Source organism: Carettochelys insculpta, chromosome 1 (genome assembly GCF_033958435.1).
Source record: "Carettochelys insculpta isolate YL-2023 chromosome 1, ASM3395843v1, whole genome shotgun sequence".
Taxonomy (NCBI): Eukaryota; Metazoa; Chordata; order Testudines; family Carettochelyidae; genus Carettochelys; species Carettochelys insculpta.
The window spans coordinates 36,775,572-36,801,958 of record NC_134137.1 but is presented as its reverse complement, the minus strand read 5'-3'; the positions used below and the strand labels follow the sequence as shown (position 1 = coordinate 36,801,958).

Below are 26,387 nucleotides of genomic sequence, written 5' to 3'. Positions count from 1 at the left end.
CTCCTGAGCTTGTCGTGGCCCCACACAGACATGCTGCAGTTTGTGCTGAATTTTCTGGCAGCTGCCCTCCTGTTTCTCTGCGAGGTCGACTCCGAGATCACCTTTGGGGACATCACTCTGGCTGCAGGAGCTACACACTTGCACACTACCCCCTCCCCCCCATGCACAGCCAGCTCTGGAGGCACCGCAACAGTTCAGACTGGTAGGGCTGACTGGTCATGGACCAGTGGGATGACCAGTAGTGGTTCCAAAACTTCTGCATGTTGAAGACCACTGTCGTGGAGCTCTGTGCCTTGCTCACCCCCGCCCCACTGAGACGTGACACCCAGCTGTAGTCCACCATCCCCACAGAGAAACAGGCTGCAATTGCTCTCTGGAAGCTCACCAGCCCCAACAGCTACTGGCTGGTGGGCAACCAATTTGGCATGGGGAAGTCCACTGTTGAGGCCCTCTTCATGGAGGTAATGCAGCCTCAGGCAGTGGTCCCTGCATGGGGAGTGGGGGTCTCCTGCTGAAGTGGGACCCTCAGGCAGTAGGGTTGCAGGGTACGAGGAGTGGAGGGGGAAGCCTTGTTTCTGGAGGATCATGCTATCCTGCCCTAACACAGCCCTGCTGCTGGGGCTGGGGGAGAGCCTCAATGGGGGCTGTGGACGGGAAGAGGTCAGGGACCCTACAAGGGCCCAGGTTCTCCCTCCCTCCATTCCTGTTGTGTGTGTTCAGTCACCTCCCTCTGCAGGTTGTGAGGGCCATCAATTCAATCCTGCTGCAGAGGGTCATCCACTTGGGGGACCTCGACCAGGTCATGACTGTATTCACTGCCCTGAGGTTTCTAAACTGCATCGGAGCTGTCAATGGGACCCACCATCCTGATCCAAGCCTCAGAGCACCATGTGGCCATGTTCATCAACCAGAAGGGCTACATGTCCATGATGCTGCAGGCCCTGGTCGACCACCGTGAACAGCTGTAATAGACAGGGTTTCTGGGCACAGCTAGAGAAATCAATACAGGTACCTTTGCTTAAAACCCAGGCTACTTACAGTCCCAGGCTGGGATCTCCTTCTCACTAAGGTAAATCTAACCTGCCACAGCAGTACCTCTGCCAGCCAGAAGCCACACACGCAAACCCAAAGACTTCTCTGCTGCTATATGAGCCCAGGCCAACAACCCCCAAATTCAAGTGAGTGCTTATTAAACCTATTTCACTCAACACCGCACAGATACTTTCAGACCCCAAAGAGTGCAGCCCCAGACCCTGGACAATATATACATGGCTCTTACCCAAAAAAACACAGTCACCAATTCTTTAGATCTAAGTATCTTAAGATTTATTAATAAAAAAGACAGAACAAGGTTAGAGAGAAGAATTGTTAAAGTGATACTTTATATACATTAATTTCAGACGAGCAGACCAGCGATGTTATTTACTGATTCTTGAAAGTCTCTAAAATTTCATTTCAAGTTACATAGATTCAGTTATTGGAGCACTGTAGGTCCATCCCACTGGGGTCCACATGCTGGAACCCACAAGCTGGCAGACCAAAATATCCAAGATGGACCCTGCTAAGTCCACACCATTGTTCTCTCCCTTGTTCGCATCCAGGGCCAAAGCCCTTTCTTCTCCCATAGTCCCTTGAGGGTCTGCCCCCACCTGACCCTCGGGCTGTTGTGGCAAACTGCCATTGGATGAATCCCCGGAGACAGTCTCACATTTCTGAAATGGGGCTGTTCCTTTGTCTCAGCCCAGGTCACTTCACCAGCGGGCTGCATTCCACTGACAAGTCCCAAGCATCTGGGGTGTGGATTTGACGTCTGAGCACTTGTTTATAGTCCATTCATGCTGGCTGGGGCTGAGTTCACACCTCCTAGTGTGAAGCTTAGCGCACAAACATTTTCTATAACAGCCACATAGTTAAAATCTATAACTTTACCTATATACACGATATAGACCAAAAAGTAGCATACATAGACTCAGGGCATCATCAGCTTTCACTAGACACCTCACATGGGCCCCTTACAAAAGTATTTGCGGCCAAGAGATACACTGGACACATAAAATGGATTCCATACCCCCATTTAAAAATCCAGTCACATAACAACAGTTCAGGGATATTTATGTCAGGTGGTCAGGCAGGTTGCACGATGCCCATGTGTTCTGCAATTCCAGCTTGTACCGAAAGCTGGGGGTGGGCACATTTGTTCCCTGATGTGAGCTGGCAGCTGGGGACATGCAGATGCCAGTGCATTGTGGGGGGATGTGGCCAACCCCTTCATGCTGTGGCTGCTGAAACTGCATACTGGACAACTGGACCCCAGCAAGGAAAATTCAATGAGCGCATGAACCACATGAGGATGGAGGCCGAGTGTGCTTTTGGCCACCTCAAGGCATGGTTTGGGGCTTGCTCATGCACCTCAACATAGAACAGCACAACATCTGCTCGACTGTGCGCTTGTTGTATCCTCCACAACATTGTGGTGGGTAAGGGAGGGGCCTTCCTTCTGGGGTAGGAAGCAGATGCTGGCCATGAGGGGTGTGCCTATGAGCAGCTGAGCACAGCTGCCATCCACTAGATGCATTGGGACAGGCTGCAGATCCAGGAGGCCTGGAGGGAGACCTTCCCCCAAGGACCCCAGTAACCCTCCCCAGGGTGCCCCCAGCAGGGTCCTTGGGTCCAATGCCCTACTCCACCCCCACCACAACCCCCCCGTGCTCCCTCACCTCTCCCTGACCCCTGCTCAATAAAGACAGACACGTGGTGAACAATTAACTGGGTTTTAATGTACACAAAAAAGTGATGTTTAAGAATAACTGTGCATATGAAAACTACTTACAAAAAGTGATCTGAAATGTTATACCTGCTCATGTGTGAACTATTTACAGTGGGCGGGCGGTTTGGGACACTGAGTGAGGGGCCTAAAGCTTGCACATGAGGGGCTCAAAACATGGAGGCGGTGAGGGAGTGCAAACCCGAGTGGGACCCCCAAACAGCATTGGGAGCCCCTCTGGCTGCAGGATTGGGGCCCACCATTAGGGCTAGGCTGGAGCTGGGATCAGGGGGAGGTAAGGAAGAGGACAGGCTATGGTGGGGTCTGGGCAGACACAGAGGTCTGCGGGACAGGGGGAGGGGTCATGATCATTGCCCAGGGGATCAGGCAGAGGTCCAAGGCACCTTGCAGGAGGGCAAGCGGGGGCCATGGACAGCTGGGCCAGCATGTCCCACCAGATGCTGGTGACAGAATCACAGTGGGATATTAACTGCTCCCACATCCAGGACCACCACCCAACATCCACCTGGTGCATCAGCTCCTCGTGCACCCTCCAGCGTCTCCTCTGGTTCTGGGGGTGGTCTGCCATTGTTGTAGGGGTGGCCCAGCCTTCGGTCAGGGCAGGTCCAGCAGTACGCAATATAAGGAGGGAAAGAGGTGAGTCATTCATGCAATGCAGCCCCTGAGGATGTGGCCCACCCCTGGGCCATGGGATGCGGGTGTCCCTGGAGCAGAGCCATATGTGGCCTGTGCAGCGGGCCCTGTCACACAGGGGCTCTGTAGCACCCCCGGGACCATGCTGACTGCTGCACCCTCTCCCTCCCGCTCGACAGGCTAGGAACCAAGGGGGACATCTGGCCACAGAGGTGTTCCTTCATGGGTGGCAGGTAATTTGGTAGCAGGATAGCCCTCCCTGGGGCCCACACACACACACACACACACACACACAGAGCTCGCAGAACTGCCCGTATGCTGGGTACCGCACTCCTGGGTGTGACTGGGGTCGGGCTGGCGCCCTTGTGGATATCACGCTTCCAGACACGGCAGGAGCACCGAGGGCCCTCAGGGGCCTGATGCTTCTCCGGCTTCCCATGAGCCTGGCTGCAGGATGCTGCCCTTGCCCTAGAGCTGTCTGTTGGTTGCAGGTGGTGCACACTAGGTACGCATGTTGGGGACTGCAGCGCAAGGTCCTGCCCAAGCCAGCTGCGCGACGCTCGCACCCCACCCCATCTGTGCCTGCCTCCCTCACACTGGGGTGTGTGACAAACAGGGCACTCACCAGAGGGACCCTCTCTGAGCTCGGAGGAGTCCCAGGAGGTAGCCTGGCTGCCAGGGACCAGGTTCAGGGCAATCACCAGGCTGCTCAAATCAGAGTCTGGTTCCTGCAGGGGTTGGCCTTTTGGTGCCTGGTCATTGCCCTCCTCAGGCTCCTGCTCCATGAGGGCGGCCTTGAGCCCCAAGTCGAGGCTCAGCGATGGAGCAACATGGTGGTTCTGCCCTCAAGTCCTGGATTGCTTCCCAGGCCCTGATGTATCCCTGGCCAGAGTTCCTTTACGTTGGCCAGCACTTGCTCCTGGGTGCAGAGGCGGTGGCCCTGTTGGGCAAGGGCATCAAACATCTGACTGTAAATATCTTCATTCCTGCAGCAGGCCTTGGGGTCTTGCAAGGTCTCCTCATCGGCCAAGAGGTCCGGGAGGGCCTGGATCCCTGACCCGCTCAGACCCGTGGGGCAGGTTCTGGGACGGGAAGTTGCTCCCATGAGGGCCCAGGGGAGGGTCTCAAGCTCCCTGCTGCTCAACCATGTCCACAGTTTTCAGGAAAGGTGCGGCTGTGAGGGTGTGGGAGACTGCAATGTGTAGCTCTGCTGGTCCCATGCTCTCAGCTTCCTGCCACAGGATTCCCCAGGCTTTCTGCAGCTTTAAGAATGGCTGGAGGCAGAAACAATAGAGTGCTGCTTGCAGTGGACAGGGTGTCCACCAGGGCACCTGTGTGGCGACCCAGAGGCCTCTTCTGTTGACAGAAGGGCCCCCCACCAGACCATCCAGACCCACATTCTGTCGACAGATTTCGCTGAGCAAAAGTATTCTTCCTCGTGGCGAGCAGGGTACGGCTGTCAACAAAAGCACTCTCCCTTGTTGACGTAGTGTCACAGATCAAACTGCACAATCCGGATGCTCCCCCGGTTTGTTGACAAAACAATCCTGCAGTCTAGACACAGCCGGCCTCCGCTTGTATTAAGATGGAACAACAAATGCAGGGATCTGAAATCTCTGCAGGGTATACAACAGCATTATAAATAACTTTGCAATCTACTCCATTTTACGGAAACCGCACTTGGCAATGAGATGCAGGGCCCTGGGGTGCTTCTGGGACAGGCCAAGTCCTTGTCCTGTGTCAGGGTTGGGTGCAGCCTCACCACCAACCAATGGTCCAGAATGGGTGGGGGCTGGGGGAGAACTGCACAGTGATCTTTCACCTCTGTGCAGTTAATGGTCTGGGCTCTCCAACACCATAGCAGGAGTCTCTGCCTTTATTTAACAAAAAAAAGTTGCAGAATTTGAAAATAGTGTGTACAGAATTTTTGAGGTGTTTTTGGCACAGCTTTCTCTCAGGAGTACAACCCATATGCCCCACATTAAAACTGCACATTTGAAATCAAATTCATAACAGCAGAAGTAGCCCCATTCTTTATCTAACTGCACCACAATCAGTTTTTATCATTTAAATGCATAATTCAGTACAGAGCTCACTCCAGTTTTATGCTGGAATAACTCCTCTAATTTCATGCAGTTATAGCAACAAAATTAAAGCAAAGTCAAGGTTTGGTTGTGCCAGGACAATCAGCTGTGAAGGGAATGCAACTGTCTCTAATCCAATGGAAAAGGAAGGGTATGATGCTAGGGACAGTTATTCTCATGAATGAGCACAGGGGGGCAGCAAGCATGGGGGATAGAGAGATATACGTACCTCATAGAGCTGGAAGGGACCTCAAGAGGTCATCAAGCCCAGTCCCCTGTCCTCAGAGCAGGACTAAGCACCAGCCTTGACAGATTTTTTTTTTAAATATATTTACCCAAGACCCCTAAATGACCTCCTCAAGGACTGAACTCACAGCTCTGGGTTTACAAGGCCAATGCTCATGCCACCAAGCTGCAATGACCAAAGGGGGACAGCAAGCATAGGAGCCCGAGGAAGCACTCACTAGCAGCCCACAGAGCCCTCATCACTCTGGTCTGCCCCAGGGATCAACCACTGCCTGGCCAGTGCAGACCCTGCCACCTCAGCTACCTCCCAGAAGATGATGGGTGGGCTGTGACGTCCCCACTGCCCTGGGACTGGTCCTGGGGTGATGATACCACTGGAAGAGTGCCATGGGTGGTCCCATTGAGCCTCCTGAAACCTCTCAGCCCCTTACCTTGACTGCTGCACCCCCACCCTCTACTCTGACCCCTGCCCTCAGCCCACCCCACTTCCTTCCTTCCTTCCAGCCCCTTGTCCTGAGCGCCCACAGGGACCCAAGCAACAATGGGTAAATCCTCCAGTACGTAAATACATCAAGAATTGTTTTCTGACTTTCTGCTTAACCTCTATCACAACTCTTTTCCGAATAATGCAAGGAGAATTTATGAACCTGTCAGAGTTGTGTATATGTAAATTTGATCCATGAATAGAACAAAAAAGCTCCCGCAAAATTAATGTTGTTTTCTCTACTCTTGATTCATCATACTGACATCTGTTTTGCAAGTACAATATAAAATAATAAATGTTATGAATTTGCACTATTATATCAGGTAAATATAAAAATGACACTTTGAGACATTCTGAGAGATGGTTATGTCTTTTGTGCAGAATTTTGTCAGCAAAATAATACCCAAAATTCGGGAATTTATCACTGACAGCAATAACGCTACTAAAATAGTGCTCATCTTTGTTTTTTTTTTCCCCCAGCATTACTTGTCAGTGTATTAAACTTCAAAAAAAAAAAAAAGAAAGAAAACCTTGTCAATTGCTTCAGGGAAAATAATTTAATCTAATAATGCAGTTAAGGGAAGCCTCCTGCTATATTTCAACTATGTATGCTTTTTAAAAGTAACAGTCACAGTATGCACTCTTTAAAATGGACCCTAATACATGTCCTATTGAAATCAAATGCTCCACATAAATGCATGGTTATACATCACAGCATTTCCAGGATCAAGCTTAAATACAGCACATAATTGTACCCTGTATAATTAGGGCTTTGGACTATAATAATACAATCCTCTCTGAACAGTTTTCTTCTCTGTAGATCACTTAATTTGCATACAGCAGGGCAATTAAACTCTGTATATTCTATCTGGAAGTATGGCTAGTTCCCAGGAAGCAAAAGTAATGCAACGGGTAAAAAAAAAAAAGACACTGCATCCAATCATGCAAGCCTCTGCATGCAACTAGTCACAATGATACTTAATAACCATTACCCTGTACCTGTGTAGCCATTTACACCAGTGTTTCTTAAACTATGCTCCACAGAACAACTTCCAGGTATGCCATGAGCATCTGGAAAATACACTGATGGTTTATATTTTCTGTTCTTAAAATCAGATACAATGTTACTTCTTCACTGCTATGAGAACTGATTAAATTACTTCATTTTGTTTGTTTGTTTGTTTTGAAGGTATTCTGCATAAAAATGACTATTGTTTAGCATTCCAAGATCTCAAAAAGTTTAAGGAACTCTAACTTACAGTACTGCAAAATGCTACCAGAAAGAAGGGCCTTTTGCTTATGCATTAGTGGCTACACAAAGTACAAGGCAGTGTAGAATCAGGCCCACAGACATCTGTTGTAACTTCTGGGGCAGTCGTACTATTCACAAGAGGACCAATCAATACTTATTCAAAACAAGAATATTATGAGGTCATAACTGACTACATTTTGTAAAGACAATGCAAGTATACCTCAAGATAAAATGCATGAAACCTATCAAAAAATTCAGCAACCCATTATTTCTTTCTAATATGGCCACTCATTTTAACTTAATAAAATACAGTCTTCTAGTTACAGAACAGAAACAATTTTTCTCTAAGATTAAAAGGTGAGAACAGGCCACACTGAAAAGCAACAAAACATGATCACAATGCTTCAGGCGCAGTTACCTACAGTAGTTGAAAATTTATGTAAAATGGAGTCAATTAAATAACAAAAGAGTCAGCATATTAATTCTAAATATTCCACATACACATTCACAATAAAAGTCAGGTATTACAGATCCTGTAAAGAGTAAAAATTAGGTTTCCAATGTAAAATATGGCGGAGCCCATGAAATACTGCCCTGTTACAAGTTTTATTTCACATCAGAACTGCATCAATTTCATACACAGAATGTATTTATATACAGCAAGAGGGACCTCATCCATTTTATGTAAAGCAAAATAAAGTATGTCCTAGAGGCAAACCTTTTTAGAGATAACATATGGTTCAGTAAAAGGGGTAAGAGCTTACATCTTGTAAGTGAGATTCTTTTTTCTTTGCTGATAGATTTAAGTGCTTCTCTAGAATGGAGTAATATTTCTCGCTTTCCTTATCAAACTTCTTCTTCCCATCCTGAAAAACAAAACGTCACAAAATAAAGAAGTGCAAAGCCACCAAAAAGAAAAAGCAGGCACATTTGCTAAGAAGACTGACTGTGTAAACATTTTTGTTGGTTCCACTGGTTTTAACGCCATCTACTCATGGGGTTGTAAAAGTTATTCCAAGTTATTCAGTGAGACATTAAGTATATGCCTGCCTTCGCTAGGACTCATCATGTGCTTAAGTAGCTTGGTATACTGGGGTTTAAACCACTTTAACTTACAATTTCAACTAGTTCCATAAATGTCCATGTCTCAGATCCTTCTAACTAGTAAAATATCCATGAGGGTGTGTTCTGCCTGGAAAAAAAAAATCTTTGGTATAATCCCTTTATGAAAATCCCACTTAATCTTGCCATTGGAGATGAGGTTTGCCTGACTCCTGTGTTCCCAGTACTGCATGGGCTTTTTATCCACATGGAACAGCACGTATGAGTCTAAGGCTATGTCTAAACTAAACAGTTTTGTCAACAAAACTGGCATTTTGTCAACAAAACCTAGCGAGCATCCAGATTCCCAAGGTGTTCTGTTGACCGTAAATCGATAGAACGCAGCACTTTTGTTGACAGTCTTATCCTGCTCCCCAAGAGGCATAACGCCTCTGTCATCCGAAAGCCGGTCTGGACATTCTGGGTGGGGCCCTCAGTCAACAGACAGGGCTTCCAGGCCAGCTGGGCTTCTGGATGGTTGTTTTGTTGAGAGAGCAGCTGGGCAGTCCGTCCGCTCTCTGTTGACAGAGCAGAGCGCTCTTGTGATCTGCTTGGCAATTTGGCCATGATCTGTCAACAGAAGTGTTGCTGGAAGATATCTTCCAACAAAATCTTCTACCAACAAATCGCTACAATCTAGACATTGCCTAACAGAGCTACAAGGGGAGCTAATACAGGCTATATAATACAGGCTAATACAGTTTTCCAACAAATGCTTTGTAGAGTTCTGAATTTTTAAACTTGTACTTCTTAGGGTATTTCTACACACTCCCGCCTATCCTCTTCTGAAAACTTTCCTCATGTGGTGTCACTATCTCACATTTCCACCAGCTGAGCACTTTGATGCATAACAAATAATCCAGAAGGGAAATTATTGATTGTAAGCAAAGCAGTCTGTGCTGCTCTCTTCTACTTAAAAATATATGGTGCTTATGGGCTGTAAATCTAAGAAAAAAATACATCTGTGTGTGCGTGCACACACAGCATTTTAATGATGTAACATACCCCCCACCCTTCTTGTTACTGAATTATATTACTGTCATAAAAGTGTCTTATCCTGTGGCTGGCTGTGGTTTCCTGACAGTGTGTTTTATAAGCCTAAAACTTATCCTGTAGGATTCCTCGTAATGACTAACAAACTCAGTATTTTGAGAAAACAAAGAATGGCTAGCACCCCAGTCTGGTCAGTACATTTGCAAAAGCTATTAATGGTGGGAAATCAATCACTAAATATAATGCAAAAACAGCAGGTCAGGATCAGGGCTTAAATGATCCTTTCCTTCCACTCTCTCTCTCTCTCTATTGCTCTTTTATATTAAGCAAATTAATGTTGTACACTTTAACAAAAGGATTTGCAAATTCTCCACAATTTATTTTTTGTTATTGTGCCATGAGAAAAAATACATACTAAGCTACAACAGCACAGCAACAGCTAATTATTTTCAGCAATACCACAGAATTACTAAATTCACAATGATAATCATACCAGAAAAGAAAAAGAAAACAAGTTGTCAGCTGTGAGGAAGATTTATGAGATATATGTATTATTATTCTAAGCATATTTCTAATGAGGCTAGTCCACACCAGACAGGTGTAAATTTTAGTGTACAATTAGCATGTGTCGTCCATTAAAAGTTGCCTGTTTCTCATTAATGTAGTCCAGTTTTAAATGGTATTTCATTAATAGGCATTAGCAAACTTTTAGCTTGGGTGCTAGAAAAGTGAATGGGGACCCATTATTGAGCAAAACGTTACAGGTTCAACCTCTGAAATCTGGGTCTCTCTGGTCTGGCAGCATGTAGTGGGCGCCAGGTAGGCCCTACTGGGGCCCAGCAGCAGCAGCCAAAGAGAAGCCGGCAGTGGCCAAGGATCCCCAGGTAGTTTGGCTGCAGGGAAACTACGGCAGCCTGGGAACCCAAGTCAGGGCCGGTCTGGCAACAGGGAAGCCAGCAGGAGTTGAGGAGCTGCATCTGAGAGCCCTGGCCAGGGCTGGGAAGCCATGGCCAAGCCAGCCACCAGGAGTCCTGCTGCACTGCAAGCAGAGTGGAGCGGCTGGGGCTGGTCCCTGGGAGTGGGTGGTGGTGGCATGGCAGCTAGCAAGGAAGCCTTGACCTCCCTAGTTCTGGAAAACTCCCTGGTTTGGGACTGCTCAGGTCCCAAGAGTTCCAGACCAGGGAGGTCCAACCTTTGTCTTCATGGTCACTCAATAACAAGTAGAATGTCTTCATGTCACCCTCCTGTTTGAGAATCTGTTGATGGTTGATCAGCCCAATTCTGAAGCTGCAGGTCTTATCACAGAAGGCGCAAGTGTTGGCAGCTGTTGGAGGGACACAGGGCAGTTTTTGATGCTTTCCTTCTTCTCTGCCTCTCCTCACTTGCACTGCTGTCGGACCTCTCAAACTCTGTCACCGCTTCACAGATTACTGTTCTCCACTGGCAACAGTTCGTGGTAAGATTCTCTCAAGTGTCAAGACCGATGCTGCACTTCAGCATGCCCTTATATCACTTCCACTGGCCCACGACACTCCTCTGTCCTTCCAATTCAGAAAACAGAATCTATTTTAGGAGGCCCTGACAAGACATCCAAACCATGTGGCCAGTCCAATGAAGTTGCTGATGCATGATAATGGCTTCAATGCTGGTCACCTTTGACTCTTTCAGGATGCTAGTGTTTGTGCGCCTATGTTCCCAAGAGACATTTAGGATTCTCCTGAGGGAGCATTGATTATATTGTTCAGGTGCCTTCAAATGATGCTTGTATGTTGTCCAGGTTTTCACATGCGTATAGGAATGCTGGAACACCCACTGCACAGTATACAAGAAGCTTTGTCTTAGATGTCTCGGTTCTCCAGGACCCTTTGTCTCAGGCAGGTAAGAGCAGTGCTTGCATGGCTCAGATTCTAGATTTCCACATCATTGTCAACTTTAGTGGAAGGATGACTTTCAAGTTACGTATGGGAAGTGCTCCACATTTTCCAGCCGTTTTCCATTAACTTCAATAGAAGGTGCACGAATGATTGTCCCATTGGTTGAGGTTGGTGGAACACCTTGGTCTTTTTGATGTTCACTGCGAGGGCAAGGATCTCAAACACTTCAACAAAGGCAATTAAGATAGTCTAAAGGGCTGTGGGAGGAAGAGCAGCAATCATATTGTCATCCGTGTACTGGAGCTCCTGTGTTCGTGACATTTTTCTTGCAGTTGCCAGGCAGTGAAGGTCATGTCTGCTGTTTCTCGGAATGGTCCACACTGGGATTCTGGAAGAATTTCTTCTGAGAGTGGCAGGAATAGTTTTGCAAGGATTTGAGCTAAGGTTTTTCCTGCTGTTGCCGAGAGGGAGATGCCATGGTAGTTTCCATACTCCAACTTGTTGCTCTTCTTGAAAAGACTTACAATTAGTATGTCTCTGAAATCTTGTGGCATCTGCTCCCTATCCCAGATCTTGAGAATCAGGAGGTGGAGCTGTTTGTGGAGCTCTGGCCCACCTTCTTTAAAGACTTTGGTGTGGATTCCATCTAGTCCTGTTGTCTTGCTGCACTTCATCGCTTTGATGGCAGCTTGGATCTCACTCAGGGTAGGAAGTGTTGCAAGATCCAACCTACAGTACGCAGCAGAATGTACACTCTTCTAGTACAGACTAGACAGACATTGTGCATGTAGGACCTAAGGTGCTCGTCATTATAGAATCTACATAGTACCACATAAAAAAAAACTATATAAAGCATCCTTACAGGAAATCCTATAGAAATGGAAGCACCTGACCCAACAAAGTATCAGTAAGTGCATAATAAAATGTACGTCCAAAAACCTGTAAAGATTTTGTTACGAACTAATGCTTGTGGTCACATATTAAACATTTACAAAAAAAAAAAAAAAAGACCAATGTCTACAAGGTAAAACTCTTCTTGTATTATGCCTGAAACACCTGCTTTGAAGTGTGACAAAGTTAGTAATAAAAACCAGTCTCTGTGAACCAACATCAGAAATTAATTCCACAGTCATGGATTCCTTATTACAAATACACAGCCTCCAATGTCCTGGAGATTAAACCAAGACATTATTACTTTACATATGTCAAATAATGGGGCACACAAGGTATCGAGGTTATCTTTGAAATGATGACATCTTTTCCGCCAATTGTAGATATATATTCTTGACACCGGCTATTACATTTAGAAGCAGGTGTAAATCACTAAGAATTCCAGGTGGCAAAGCACACAGAAGGCACTCAACTCAAGAGAGTCAATATAAATTTAACTAACAACTCCAGTTACTTTTTCTCCGCCAACTAGAATAAATTTATCTGCATTAAACTAGAGCAAATTTGTCCTCAACCAAATCTCGATCCAGCAAGACGATGGATAAACCATCATCTGCATTTTCTAGTCTTACACTGCAACTAAATTTTCAAATGCTTTAAAGAGTTATGTTATTTATTACATTTGAACCCCAGAGTCAAATGCAATGTGCACCAGTTATGCATAGGAACAAATCTTCTTTTGTTTTAAACTGATGAGTTTGTTTATGCACCAAGATTATGAAGGTGAGCTGGAACACTGACACTCTAGGTACCTTTCTGGCAATCTGGATCCCACATAATGCTAGCATGCATGCCCAGCTGCTAAGATGTTTTAGATGTAGGAAATATGAAACTTTGCCTTCAGGCTTGTGGTATTATACATTTCACTAATCAGGTGGGCATTTTTGTCAGTGGCTTGTTTGTGACAAAGGCAAATTTAATGAATAAGAGATTAAGCATTAAGGGCGGGGGACAAGCTGCCTAGTGATTGAGGTTGCATGTGAATAAGTTTGATTTGGTAGGAACTGGAGGTGGGGAGATACAAGGCTATTGTAGAAGAGGTTAGAGTACCACTACACTTACCTCTGTCCTGCTGCTGGCAGCAGAGCTGCCTTCGGAGCTGGGCAGCTGGAGAGCAGTGGCTGCTGCCTAGGAGCCCATCCATGAAGGCAGAGCTGCTGCCTGCAGCAGCACAGAAGTAGGATACTGCCCTCTTTACTGATTGCGGGCCCAGTTTTGCAGGCAGGAGCTCAGAAGTAGTCACCAATCTCCGGCCACCCAGCTCTGAATTCAGCACCACAGAAGTAAGCGTGCCATGGTATGATAATGCCATCCTTACTTCTGTGCTTCTGCTAGTGGGGTGCTGCCTTCAAAACAAGGTACTGGCCAATAGCTGCTCTCTCTGGCTACGTCTACACGTGCAGCCAACATCGAAATAGCTTATTTCGATGTTGCGACATCAAAATAGTCTATTTCGATGAATAACGTCTACACGTCCTCCAGGGCCGGCAACGTCGATGTTCAACTTCGACGTTGCTCAGCCCAACATCGAAATAGGCGCAGCAAGGGAACGTCTACACGTCAAAGTAGCACACATCGAAATAGGGATGCCAGGCACAGCTGCAGACAGGGTCACAGGGCGGACTCAACAGCCAGCCGCTCCCTTAAAGGGCCCCTCCCAGACACAGTTGCACTAAACAACACAAGATACACAGAGCTGACAACTGGTTGCAGACCCTGTGCCTGCAGCATAGATCCCCAGCTGCCACAGAAGCAGCCAGAAGCCCTGGGCTAAGGGCTCCTGCCCACGGTGACCATAGAGCCCCGCAGGGGCTGGAGAGAGAGCATCTCTCAACCCCCCAGCTGATGGCCGCCATGGAGGACCCAGCAATTTCGACGTTGCGGGACGCGGATCGTCTACACGGTCCCTACTTCGACGTTGAGCGTCGAAGTAGGGCGCTATTCCTATCTCCTCATGAGGTTAGCGACTTCGACGTCTCGCCGCCTAACGTCGAAGTTAACTTCGAAATAGCGCCCGACGCGTGTAGACGCAACGGGTGCTATTTCGAAGTTGGTGCCGCTACTTCGAAGTAGCGTGCACGTGTAGACGCAGCTTCTGGCTTTGAATCAGTACAGAGTAAGGGTAGCAAAACTATGACCTCCCTAAAATAACCTCACAGTCCCTTTTGGGTCAGGACCCGCATTTGAGAAATACTGTTTTTTCCCATGAAATCTGTAGTCTAGATGCAAGGACACAAAAGACTAGATTTTATTGTGGGAGACCAAATTTCACAACCCATGATATGTTTTTCATGGCATGAATTTGATAGGGTCCTGCTCGTTCAGAAAATTACATTTTGTGCTGCATAGTTGAAAGAAATATTATTCACGCTATGTACTTCTGACTTGATACGTAGGAAACCCTTGCAATAAGTCGTGTAATGAGGGACAGCAAAAAATACATATATAAACACATGTAACTACCATAACTCTCACCTCCTAAAAGAAAAAAAATAATCCAAAAATTAATTAATTGTGATTGTGATACATTTGATTAATCTGATTGTTCCCCAAATGAAATTTCATGTAAATCTTGCTGGCACACGAGGACATGCGGAATTTTCAGATTTATTGCTTCTACTGCCAATACATCCAGCCCCTGTAGAAAACACATGAAACTGACCTGTTGGGTATGTTGTAATGATTTACCCTACCTTAAAAAAGATTCTTTGGACATGCTAGTTTAAAGGAGACACCTAACAACTGGAACTCCCTGTTATCAGGATAGTGGCTGGTCTGAGTCCCCCATGTGGGTCTCATTGATCAGCTTTTGGTTTCACAGTTTAGAGAATGACTATTTCTCACTCTAAAGACATGTAAGAAAGAGACATCAATGAACAGTCAACTGAGAAGAAAGGCACTCACTAAACATTTCAGCTGCATTTGTATCTTTATTTTAACTCAGACTCTGATGGTGTTTCTGGGAAGAAGGCTACAGTGTCAGCAAACCAGCATTTCCGGCACTGTAAAAATCATTCTCAGAAGTGCTCTTGGGAATAGTTTAATAAATGCTCGCCTGCTCACACCCACAGATCAGCAAGTACCCCTTTATTCAACAGTTCCTTTCATATTGCCAATAAAAACACATATCTGACTTCAATGAAGCCCCCAAAAGCTGTTTACTTAATGAGAAAGAGCAAAAAAGACATACTCAGCAGCAGGTGATTCATTTTCTGGAAGACACAAAATACATACAAGTATGCCAAGAAACACTCACCTCACAAATATAGTGAGTAAATATACGTGGACTTCCTAGAAGAAGGGTTTTATCTCATTCCAATGAAGGCCACTTTTGTTCTGTAATCCCCAGAGCCCTCTTTCTAGACAGCTGCTGCACATTCTTAATTAGCCACAAAAGGGTTATAAAGAAATTTTTAGATATAAATTCTCTCTCTTTTTTGAGTCCCAACTTGGGAGACTGGGGGGTTAGTTTTGTCTCTAATTAGAGCCTCTACCTTGTTCAAAAACACAGGAGATGTGAGGTTTCTCATGAAGCAAAATCTCAGGTCAACACTGTTATCAGGCCACTGAGAGAGACAATTATGCAAGTACAAAGAGTTCATTGATTGTATGCAGAGCGTGCTACTCTATTTCCAGGACAAAAAAAAGGTTGAGAACGGGAAAAAAATATGTTCATAAACCCATTTGACCAAAACATGTGATACAAGCACAAAAGCTACACACAGGAGATATTGACTTCATGATCTGGAAGAGTTCAGTTCTCCCAGACATCCTCTGACAATGCTGGTTTAATCCTTCTGTGCTTTAGTTTCTCAACTGTAAAATGGAGATAACATTGTTCTACTTCACAGGTGTGTTCTCAGTGTAAATCCACTGATGCCTGTGAAGTGCTCAGTGGCAGGGGTTTGGGCATCTAAGTAATTACAGTTATGAAGAAAACACTGTTGATATTTAGATTTATATCATTAGGCTTTAGAGTTACTACCACATTGGGCAGAACAGGGGTAACCGCACCCTTGTTTCAAGATGGTGTTTTATATGCTCAGGAAAGGTACTCTGAACATTTGGAAGCTTTTACAACAACATAGGATTCTTCTCCCCCACTCCCACCCAAAATTATGGTCTATGTTATGATAGGTTCCCAGGGAGCTGCAGGCCACATCTTGATGGGCACAGGGCTATACTCTGAGAGACAGAGCTTTTGCATTAGTATTTGAATCCCCTCTGTTCAAGATACAGAAGAGAAATTTCACATAAGAAAATGTGGGTCACAGAGAAGTGGAGTGTTCCCCTTTGGAATTTTAGTCCCCAATTCACCTTCAAACAAAACTTTTTATATGAAAAATTTACATTTTTCCCCCCAAAACCATAGAAAGCTGAGGCGAAAGGGCATTTTTTGGATAAAATGACTGGGTTACATTGTGTGAAACAGACTACAGTGTAACAATCAAGAACTGCCACATACTCAGTTTAAAACTGCGTTAATATAGCTAAAAATTGTGACTCATGCTTCTCATATCTTCTGTGGAAAATGCTTTTCAACTCAAACTGAATGTGTTGCATGAAAAATAAATGACCAGATAATGTTAAATCACTATAAGAATGTTTGTTGGAAAAAAAATATTAAGATTGTACAGAAACTACACTAAATTATCACAAAGATTATGCATCACACACAGAGAAAGCAATATAGTGACCAAGACAAAAAAAATTACACTTAAAGATACATATTGTAACTGTATATATAAGCAATAAAGATAAGTAGAAGGGCACAGATGCTGATGTGATACCGAGGACTGGGAAAGCAAGAACTGTTTTTCTTCTCATGAAAAACATCTGGAATTCTAGGCAGATCAGAACTCACACTAAGATCAGGTTATTCAACTCCAATGTCAATCAGTCCTACCGTATGGAGCAGAAACTTGGACAACAACAAAAAAGACTTTCCAAAGAATCCAAAACCAACAAGAAGTCCTGTGGTACCTTATAGAATAACAGATATTTTATCAATAAGTACCTCCATAAAATCCTCTGAATCCACTGGCCATACACCATCAACAACCAAGATCTGTGGCAACTGACTCACCAACTTCCTGCTGAAGAAGAAATCACGAAGAGAAGCTGGCAATGGACTGGACATACCCTCAGAAAACCAATCACCAACATCACAAGGCAAGCCTCCAGTTGGAACCCACAAGGAAAAAGGAAAAGAGAGCACCCAACAAACACCTGTATAATCCATGTTAAACCTGTCCATTTAAAAAAACAAAAACAAAAAACCCTCTTATTTTCTCTTTTCTTGCCAATAAAATTATTGAGTTCTCAGTCTCATGAAAAAGAATCAGGAAAGGACAGACAAATAGTGACAAGCTTTTAAAGTGTTTATACACAAATGTCAGCAGTCTAAATAATAAGATGGGTGAACTAGACTGCCTTGTATTAGAGGAGGATATTGATGAAATCTGAAGTACAGAAACTTGGTGGAATGAAGACAATGGATGGTGCACAACCATACTGCAGTACAAAATACATTGGAAGGACAGAACAGGTCATGCAGGTGGAGGAGTGGCACTATATATGAAAGAAAATGTAGAATCAAAAGTAAAAACCTATTTTGTGTTCAGCCCCTGGAACATTTAAAAAATTGCTGTGTGGCCTCCAGTGAAAAAAAAGTTGGACACTCCTACCTCATGCATTACAAAGACTGCTTACGTGTTTTTATATTCCTAGTGCTCCCAGGCAAGCCACTTCATAGCCTCTAGCAGTACTTTTCGCACCCCCTTCTCGCTTCCACCTTTTGCCCCGCTCCTTCTGTTCTACGTAGCTGATTTCCCAGTTTTTGGTTTTTTGCTTGTTTGTGACTCCCCCAGCCCCTTCAGCCTCAGAGTGTGGGGTTTAAGCTGGAGGGCGGGGGGGGGGGTGTGATTTGAGGATGAGTCTTTCCTTCACAACTCAGATGAAGTATAATAATAAATTAATAAACCACAATAAATAAATAGTGTTATTATTTGATTAATGTGTTTTCCATTTTATATGGAATAACTATTAACACAAATGTGAGGAAGCACAATTTTATATTCTTGCCTCAGGTGCAAAATTAGCTAGTTATGCCACTGCTCCCCACTTTCCCCCCCACCCCATTTTCGAATTGCCTTGTATCACCAAGTCTTCCTGAATTGTCAAAATAGGTCCCTGTCTGGAAGAGGTTGGGAAAGGCTGTGATAGAGATATATAAAATGATGAGTGTCATGGAGAAAGTGAACAAGGAAATTTTATTTACTTGTTCCCATAATATTTGAACTAGGGGACACCAAATGAAATCAATGGGACAGCAGGTTTAAAACAATAAAAAGAAGTTCTTCTTCACACAGCACACAGTCAACCTGTGGAACTCCTTGCCAGAGGAGGCTGTGAAGACTAGGACTATAACAGGGTTTAAAAAAGAGCTAAATAAATTCACGGAGGCTAGGTCTACTAATGGCTCTTAGCCAGGATGGATAAGGAATGGTGTCCCTAGCCTTTGTTTGTCAGAGGCTAAAGATGGATGGCAGGAAACAAGTTGTTTGATCATTGTCTTTGGTCCACCCCCTTTGGGGCACCTGGCATTGGCCACTGTCAGCAGACAGGATACTGGGCTGGATGGACCTTTCGTCTGACCAAGTATGGAGATTCGTACGTTCTTACAAGGGGTCCCTGAAAAATTATTGCCCACCCATTTTAGATATCATGTTTGCTGAAGGGAGAGGATCTGAGAGGTGGCAGCTAGGTTGCAGGAAGGATTCTTCTATCAATCTGGTGCTAACTACACTGGGGATTAGGTTGGGTAACCTGCACCTCTCATTATGTACCTATGGCCCCTTTTTGGTCTTGAGAGATGGTGGTTAGCAGTGGTGGTGAGGAACTATGGGCAGTGTTTGAATCTGCAGCTTCTCTCATGGCATATCGATCCAATATTGGATTTGCACGGTCGATTGCAATAACTGCATGTCAGTCTATTTCTGAATTCTTGAGTCTGAGAGCTTTTCTTTCTAAGATGAAGTTCTTTTGCATGGCTTGCACATATACTATCCAAGGATGATGTGCCCTGTTGTTGAAATCATTGCCAGATGTTTCGATCTGATGATGCAGATTCCCAGGATTTTGGATCAATGTTGAATTTTAGCATGGCATTTTTGCATGCATCCTTGAACCTTAGCTTTGGTCTTGTTCTTGCTCTCAACCCACATGACAGTTCACCAAACAGAATTTCTTTGGGAAGACGTTCATCACCCATTCTTCTCACATGACCAAGCCAACGTAGGCGTCTGCTAATTAGGATCACTATGAGGCTGGGTATGCCAGATCTTGACAGGACATCTGCAGCTGAAATTTTATCTTGCCCACTGATAGTCACCATTCTGCAGAGGCAGTGAAGATGGAACCTGTTCAATTTTTGATCCTGGTTTGAGTAGGTGGTCCATGCCTCAGAACCTTATAGCAGGATACTAATCTACCAGGCATGTGTACTGAGTAATTTTTATTTTCACTGTCAGTTTAGGATTGTTGATGGAAGGATTCTATCAATCTAGGGCTAACTATACTGGGGATTAGGTTGGCTAATCTGCACCTCTCATTATGTACCTGGGTAATCATACTATCCATTCACCATGATATTCAAGTATTTGTGGGACTTCTTCCCTAGAACACCTCTCAGAAGGCAAATATTATTGCACACATTGAAGCTAGTTACTTTAATTGAAAAGATTAATGCTTGTTTTGTGAATCCTGAGATGACAGTAAATTGGAAGCCGTGAAACGTGACTTATTTTTTATTAAACAAATATTATTTGAAATGATTATGTGGAAAGGAATAGAAGGATTTAAACAAGATGCAAGTACAAGGAACAAATCCAGTAAGTATGAAGCTTTAGGTAAATTGAACAATGGTTTCAATAGACAAGATGACTAATCATATGGCACTTGGTTGAGTTGACACACAGTGAAACAAAAAGACTTGTTCCAGATTTGACAAGTGTTGTACTGTGGTCTTATACTTAGTACTTTCTGATAAAAACTTATTTATACCACCAGAATTAGAGATGTGGAATTGTCTAATACTATTAAAAATCCATTTTTTAAAAAAATGCATCAATGAATTAATAATCACTTGGCTCTAAAACTCATATGGAGATTTCATTGGCAAGTAGTTATTGTCCACTTACAAAATACACACTTACATTTACTTAGCACATATTTACACAAATTTTGCTTTGAAAACCAAAAGTACTCATGGAATTTAGATTCTTTATCAAATAGAATATTTCTTAAATTCTACAGTATTTTAAAATAGAAGATAATTTAAAATGTCTCTACAGTAAGCCGGCTGCTACCTTTTTTTTTCTTTCAATGTTCTTTAGACTTGTACATGCCTTGAAACCTTTGAGCTAATACTAAAGAACATTTGATTCAAGACATTAGTTACATGTTTGACACTGCATATTTTCCCATGCAACTTTCAGCATAATTACTGTGTGAGCATAACCCTTATCTGAAGAAGTCCTAAGATTCATGTTATGGGAAAGCTTTCAATTAATGTGCAAAAGTGGAAATGGTATTGTTTATAGAAGGAAAAAAGGATATCATGCAAGTGTTAAGGTCAGCAGTGCCAGGGACTTACTGACTGACTGACTCCTTCCTTCCATCCTTCCTTCTGCATCTATTTTAAAGGTCCTGCAAGAACTTATGAAACTGATGAAGTGACACAGAGACTTTCACCATTAAAAGAGCATCTGAAAGTTGTGCCTGTTGAAAGGCCAGGAAGTGCTCTGAGTTTAATTTTTCACCAAGATTTATGCACAAGCCTGCCAATGGGGCACAGGGCAGTAGAACGAAAGGAGGCAGTTGTGCTAGGCCTGGTGATTTAAAAGGACTTAGGGTTTGCATGGCTTCGGCAGCTTCAGCAGCCAGAGTCCCGGGCTCTTTAAAACATCACTGGAGCCCACAGAGACACTAACTGGCTGACTGGGGAAGGTTAGCCACAGCCCTACCCCTTCTAAGGCAGAGCTGTCTCCCCCAATGTCCAATGAAATCTCTCTTTAACCCTGATCATGCATATCTCCATAGGACCATCCCAAATGACACTCTTGCTGGTAAATCTAATCACAGAGGAAAGGACTAAATGGGCATGACACCTAACTACCCTCAAGAGGTGATCCTTCCAGGCCAGACTGGAGCTACACTGTTGCATCGGCATGGAGAAGCTCATGCAGTCAATGCTGATATTGAACTTTTTGGTAGAGAAACTAAACATTTCAGTCTCCAGGGCTTTTAGTATAGGCACTAAATTCACTTTGCTTTTCTGACAAAGAATTGATAAGTTGTTTCCCTCTCCATAGAAAGGGGGACACCAAATCTTTCAATGAATACAGTACATTACAATAAACTATTAGATTATTTGGATTAAGACGATTCTTTCACTCATCTTCATTTGGCATGGCTCTAAGAAGATATTACTCTGACCTAATTTATATGCAACAGAGTCAAGAGTCATCCCTTTGATAGCATATTTAACTTATGCGGCAACTCAAACATTTCTCTAAAAATATTCGTAAAACTGCCCATTCAACACTACTTACTATTACTCAAAATGCACCAATGCAAAAATTTTTATTTAAATCATGGAACTAACAGGATATTAGCATTAAGTTCTTTATTCAGTCATTCCTCCTCTTTCTTGTTGTTTGTTTGAAAGCTCTTCACTCAGGGACTCCCCTTACTATTCGTCTCTGAAATACATAGTACAGCATTGGTGTTTTACAAATAATCATTCTGGCACTAAAACTTAAGTTTCAGGTAGATTCCTCTTCTGTTCTGGTGATGTAAAGGAAAATTGAGCAATTAGCTAGTTTGGAAAGTCTTGATGTCTTTTTGTGAAAGCACCTCCAGGGAAAACAATTCTTCTATTAAGGGACATTACAATGTAATTAAAGTATTAAAATTGGGTTGGCTTCTGTTAAGAAAACTGCAGGATCAACTGTGTTTCACAGCAGTGTGTTTTCTACATCTTGTAAGCAAGTATCCGAAGGATCATTTTATAACTGTGAAAATTATTCTGGGCCTTCATTTTAAACTGCATACAGCTTTGCTTCAGGGGTTTGTGATAGGAAATAAAAAATCTCCTGTCAGACAAACCATAAAGTTCCCCATAAGCTCACAACACTGAAAAACCCTTGTCTCTAAGGAAGAGGTTCTCAACGAGGGAACACAGATTTTGCAGAGGATACAAAAAATACAAGAAATAGTCCTGTGGAACCTTGCAGACTAACAGATTTTTTTGGTTTGCCCATGAAAGCTTATGCACTAAAAATTCTGTTGGTCTAGAAGGTGCCACAGGATTTCTTGTTGTTTTTGTGGATAAAGACTAACACAGCTACCCCTCGGATACATTTCACCAGAGGATACATTACCTCATCATGAGAGTTGCCTAGTTCTGCAACAGGCTACATAAAAAGCACTACCAAGTCAGTACAAACTAAAAGTTCATGCAGACAGTGACTTGTTTATACTGCTCTATATACTATAGCTTGAAATGTAAGTATGATATTTATACCCAATTTATGGTAAAAATGAGAAAACAAGCAATTTTTTCAGTAATACTGTGCTATGACAAATTTGTATTTTTATGCCTGATTTTGTTAGCAAGTATATTTATGTGTGATCAAATCTGGCAGAACACAAGACATATCAGGCTTCTGAAATGGGCACAGTAGTCTGGAAAGACTCAGAGCCACTGAGAACTTTTTTGAACTCAGTTGTTGCTCCAGTTCTGCAGAGTATCCACAGATACTATCAATGGGCAGCTGAGCAGAATGCTGGAGACTGTGGGGTCCCCTTCCTTATGACAAGACAAATTAAAGTCTCAGGTCAAGAAACTTGTCTTTTGTTACCCTACAAATGTATCGATTTAAGCTACCATCATCAGCTACCACTGGAGCAGAGCCATTTTATATTCATGTTGCCCAAAGCAAAAACTACTTAGATGATAGAGAGCCTATGTTCTCAGAGTTCCAAATCCTTACAGAGCCTGAGAACAAAATTCTGAACAAACAGAAATATACAGTGAGAAGGGACGTATAAGGTAACATAGTTAAGTGCTCAGATAGCATGATTTTCTTTTTAAATGTGTAGAAATGAATTACACTGTAGATGAGGAACGGGAACTCAGTGACTTGACGTTCTTAAAGTAATGCTTGAGCAGAACAGAGCTATTTAAGACTCTATAATTCCAAAGGCTGCACTTTTTCTACAGATCAGAAAGGAACTGAGAGAAAATACTATTGTAAGAATTAGGGTTTCATCTGTCCTAAACTGCAAAATATAAATAAAATAAAATAAAATAAATAAATCATGGCACAACAAATTAGAAAGATATTGTTACAGAAATATGGCACTGTCAAACCCTGAACTCCTAATTCATGCTGAAAAATATATGAGGGGCTTTGTGGGGTTTGGACTGTTGTGTGCCACCAGGCAATTGTAACACCATCTCCATGGGCATTCCAGTCTACAGCACTGGGGAGGTGGCAGGGTTGAATAGCACGGAATCTATGAACTATAATAGAGCGGTAACAGAGAGGAAGCCGTGCTAGTCTATACACTATCAAAACAAAAAGCAGTCAAGTAGCACTTTAAAGACTAGCAAAATAGTTTATTAGGTGAGCTTTCGTGGGACAGACCCACTTCTTCAGACCATAGCCAGACCAGAACAGACTCAATATTTAAGGCACAGAGAACCAAAAACAGTAAGCAAGGAAGACAAATCAGAAAAAGATAATCAAGGTGAGCAAATCAGAGAGTGGAGGGGTGGGGGGGAAGGTCAAGAATTAGATTGAGCCAAGTATGCAGACGAGCCCTTATAGTGACTCAGAAAGTTCCCATCATGATCTAAACCGTGTGTTAATGTGCCGAATGTGAATATAAAAGCCAGCTTGGCTGTTTCCCTCTCCAGAACGGTGTGATAATTCTTCTTCAGTAACACACATACCTTTAGGTCACTGACAGAAAGAGAAGTTACTCACTTGTAGTAACGATGGTTCTTCGAGATGTGTCCCCGTGGGTGCTCCACAGTAGGTGTCGGGCTCGCCTGGCGCCGCAGATCGGAATTTTTCTAGCAGTTTCCACTGGATTGCACATGCGCCGATGCGCGCCGCTCCCTTGCACGCCCTCGGTCATGTGCGCGATCCGGTCCCCGCCAGTTCCTTGACCAACCGCCTTGGATGCTCCTGAAAAACACCAGACAGAGATCTGAAGCGGGGAAGATGGGCGGGTAGTGGAGCACCCACGGGGACACATCTCGAAGAACCATTGTTACTACAAGTGAGTAACTTCTCTTTCTTCTTCGAGTGGTCCCCGTGGGTGCTCCACAGTAGGTGACTACCCAGGAGTAACCCCAAGTAAGAAGGTGGGTACTCGATTCATGTGCAGCTTGCCCCCGAGAGGACTGCTGTTGACAGACGGGTATCCTCATCGAACACCCGATGCAGGGAGTAATGCTTGGCGAAGGTGTCATAGGATGAACAGGTCGCCGCTCTACAAATGTCTTTCAACGCGATCCCCTTGAAGAAGGCCGTTGATGCCGCCACCGCTCCGGTGGAGTGAGCCCTAGGTGGAGCTAGCAAAGGGGTCTTTCGAAGCTCGTAACACAGTTTTATACAGGACACAATGTGCTTTGAAATTTTCTGGGAAGAAAGGCCTTCCCCTTTCGATCTGGGAGCGAGAGACACCAGAAGCCTGTCCGTTTTCCGGAAGGACTTAGTTCTGTCTATGTAAAAGGCCAACGCCCTCCTCACATCTAGGAGATGCAGGCGCGCCTCCTTGCTGGAGCTGTGAGGCTTCAGGTAAAACGAGGGTAATACTATTGGTTCGTTGATGTGGAACTCGGAGGAAACTTTTGGAACGAAGGCTGGGTGTAACCATAAGATCACCGCCTCCTTTGAGAATACTGTGCAGGGTGGCTTTGCCATCACTGCTGCAAGCTCACTCACCCTGCGGGCTGATGTAATCGCAAGAAGGAAGGTCGTTTTCATGGTAAGTAGTCGCAGGGGTACCGTGGCTAATGGTTTGAAGGGTGGTCCCGATAGCGTGTGGACTATCAAGTCCAAACTCCACGATGGTGGTAGAGGTTTTCGAGGAGGGTACAGGTTTACCAGCCCCTTCAAGAACCTTGTGACGACAGGATGGGCGAATACGGTGGGCCCTTCCTCTTTGTGCCGAAAAGCTGATATAGCTGCGAGGTGGACCTTTAGCGAGGATAGAGAGAGCCCATCTCGTTTGAGGTCCAGCAGGTATTCTAGAATTACAGTTATAGGAACGTCAAGAGGAGCTAACTGTTTGGCAGAGCACCAGGCGACAAAGTGTGTCAATTTCTGTTAGTAAGTCCTCCTGGTGGAGGTCCTTTGGCTACACTCTAAGACTTATCTTACTCCCTCTGTACAGGTGCTCTCTAAGGCGCTGAGCCATGGATTAACCATGCTTGTAGGTGTAGTCCCTGAGGGTGCGGGTGCACTATGGACCCCTGAGCCTGCGTGAGTAAGTCTGGCGTTACCAGTAGGGGGAGTGGTGGACGATCCGACACGCGCAGAAGCAAGGGAAACCATTGTTGTCGGTCCCAAGTTGGAACTATGAGTATCATGCGAGCTCTCTCCCTTCTAGCTTTCTGCAGAACCTTGTGGATAAGTGTTGTGGGGGGAAACGTGTAGAGTAGAGGGCCCTTCCATGAGATCATGAAGGCGTCCCCCAAGGACCCCCACCCTATTCCTGCTCTGGAGCAGTACTGAGGGCACTTCTTGTTGCGCTGGGTGGCAAACAAATCAACTTGGGGAAACCCCCAGGTGCGAAATATGTGTCGTAGCAGGTCGGAGCGGATCTGCCATTTGTGCGTGAGTGCAAAGCACCTGCTCATTTGATCTGCCTTCACGTTGTGGGCACCTGGCAAGTACGAGGCTTT

The 26,387-nt window shown here is 44.4% G+C and overlaps 1 protein-coding gene across 2 annotated transcripts in view; it reads right to left on the bottom strand.

Moving 5' to 3' along the window:
* ARHGAP42 (Rho GTPase activating protein 42) overlaps nucleotides 1-26,387 on the bottom strand; it is a 296,232-nt gene that overhangs the window by 98,037 nt on the left and 171,808 nt on the right. Inside the window, exon 5 of one of the 2 annotated variants that reach the window (XM_074984495.1) lies at nucleotides 8,249-8,350. The exons of the other annotated variant lie outside the window; for it this stretch is intronic. Within the exon in view, the coding sequence (XP_074840596.1) occupies nucleotides 8,249-8,350 (102 nt within the window). The remainder of the gene's footprint in view (nucleotides 1-8,248; nucleotides 8,351-26,387) is intronic. 2 annotated transcript variants of the gene reach the window in all.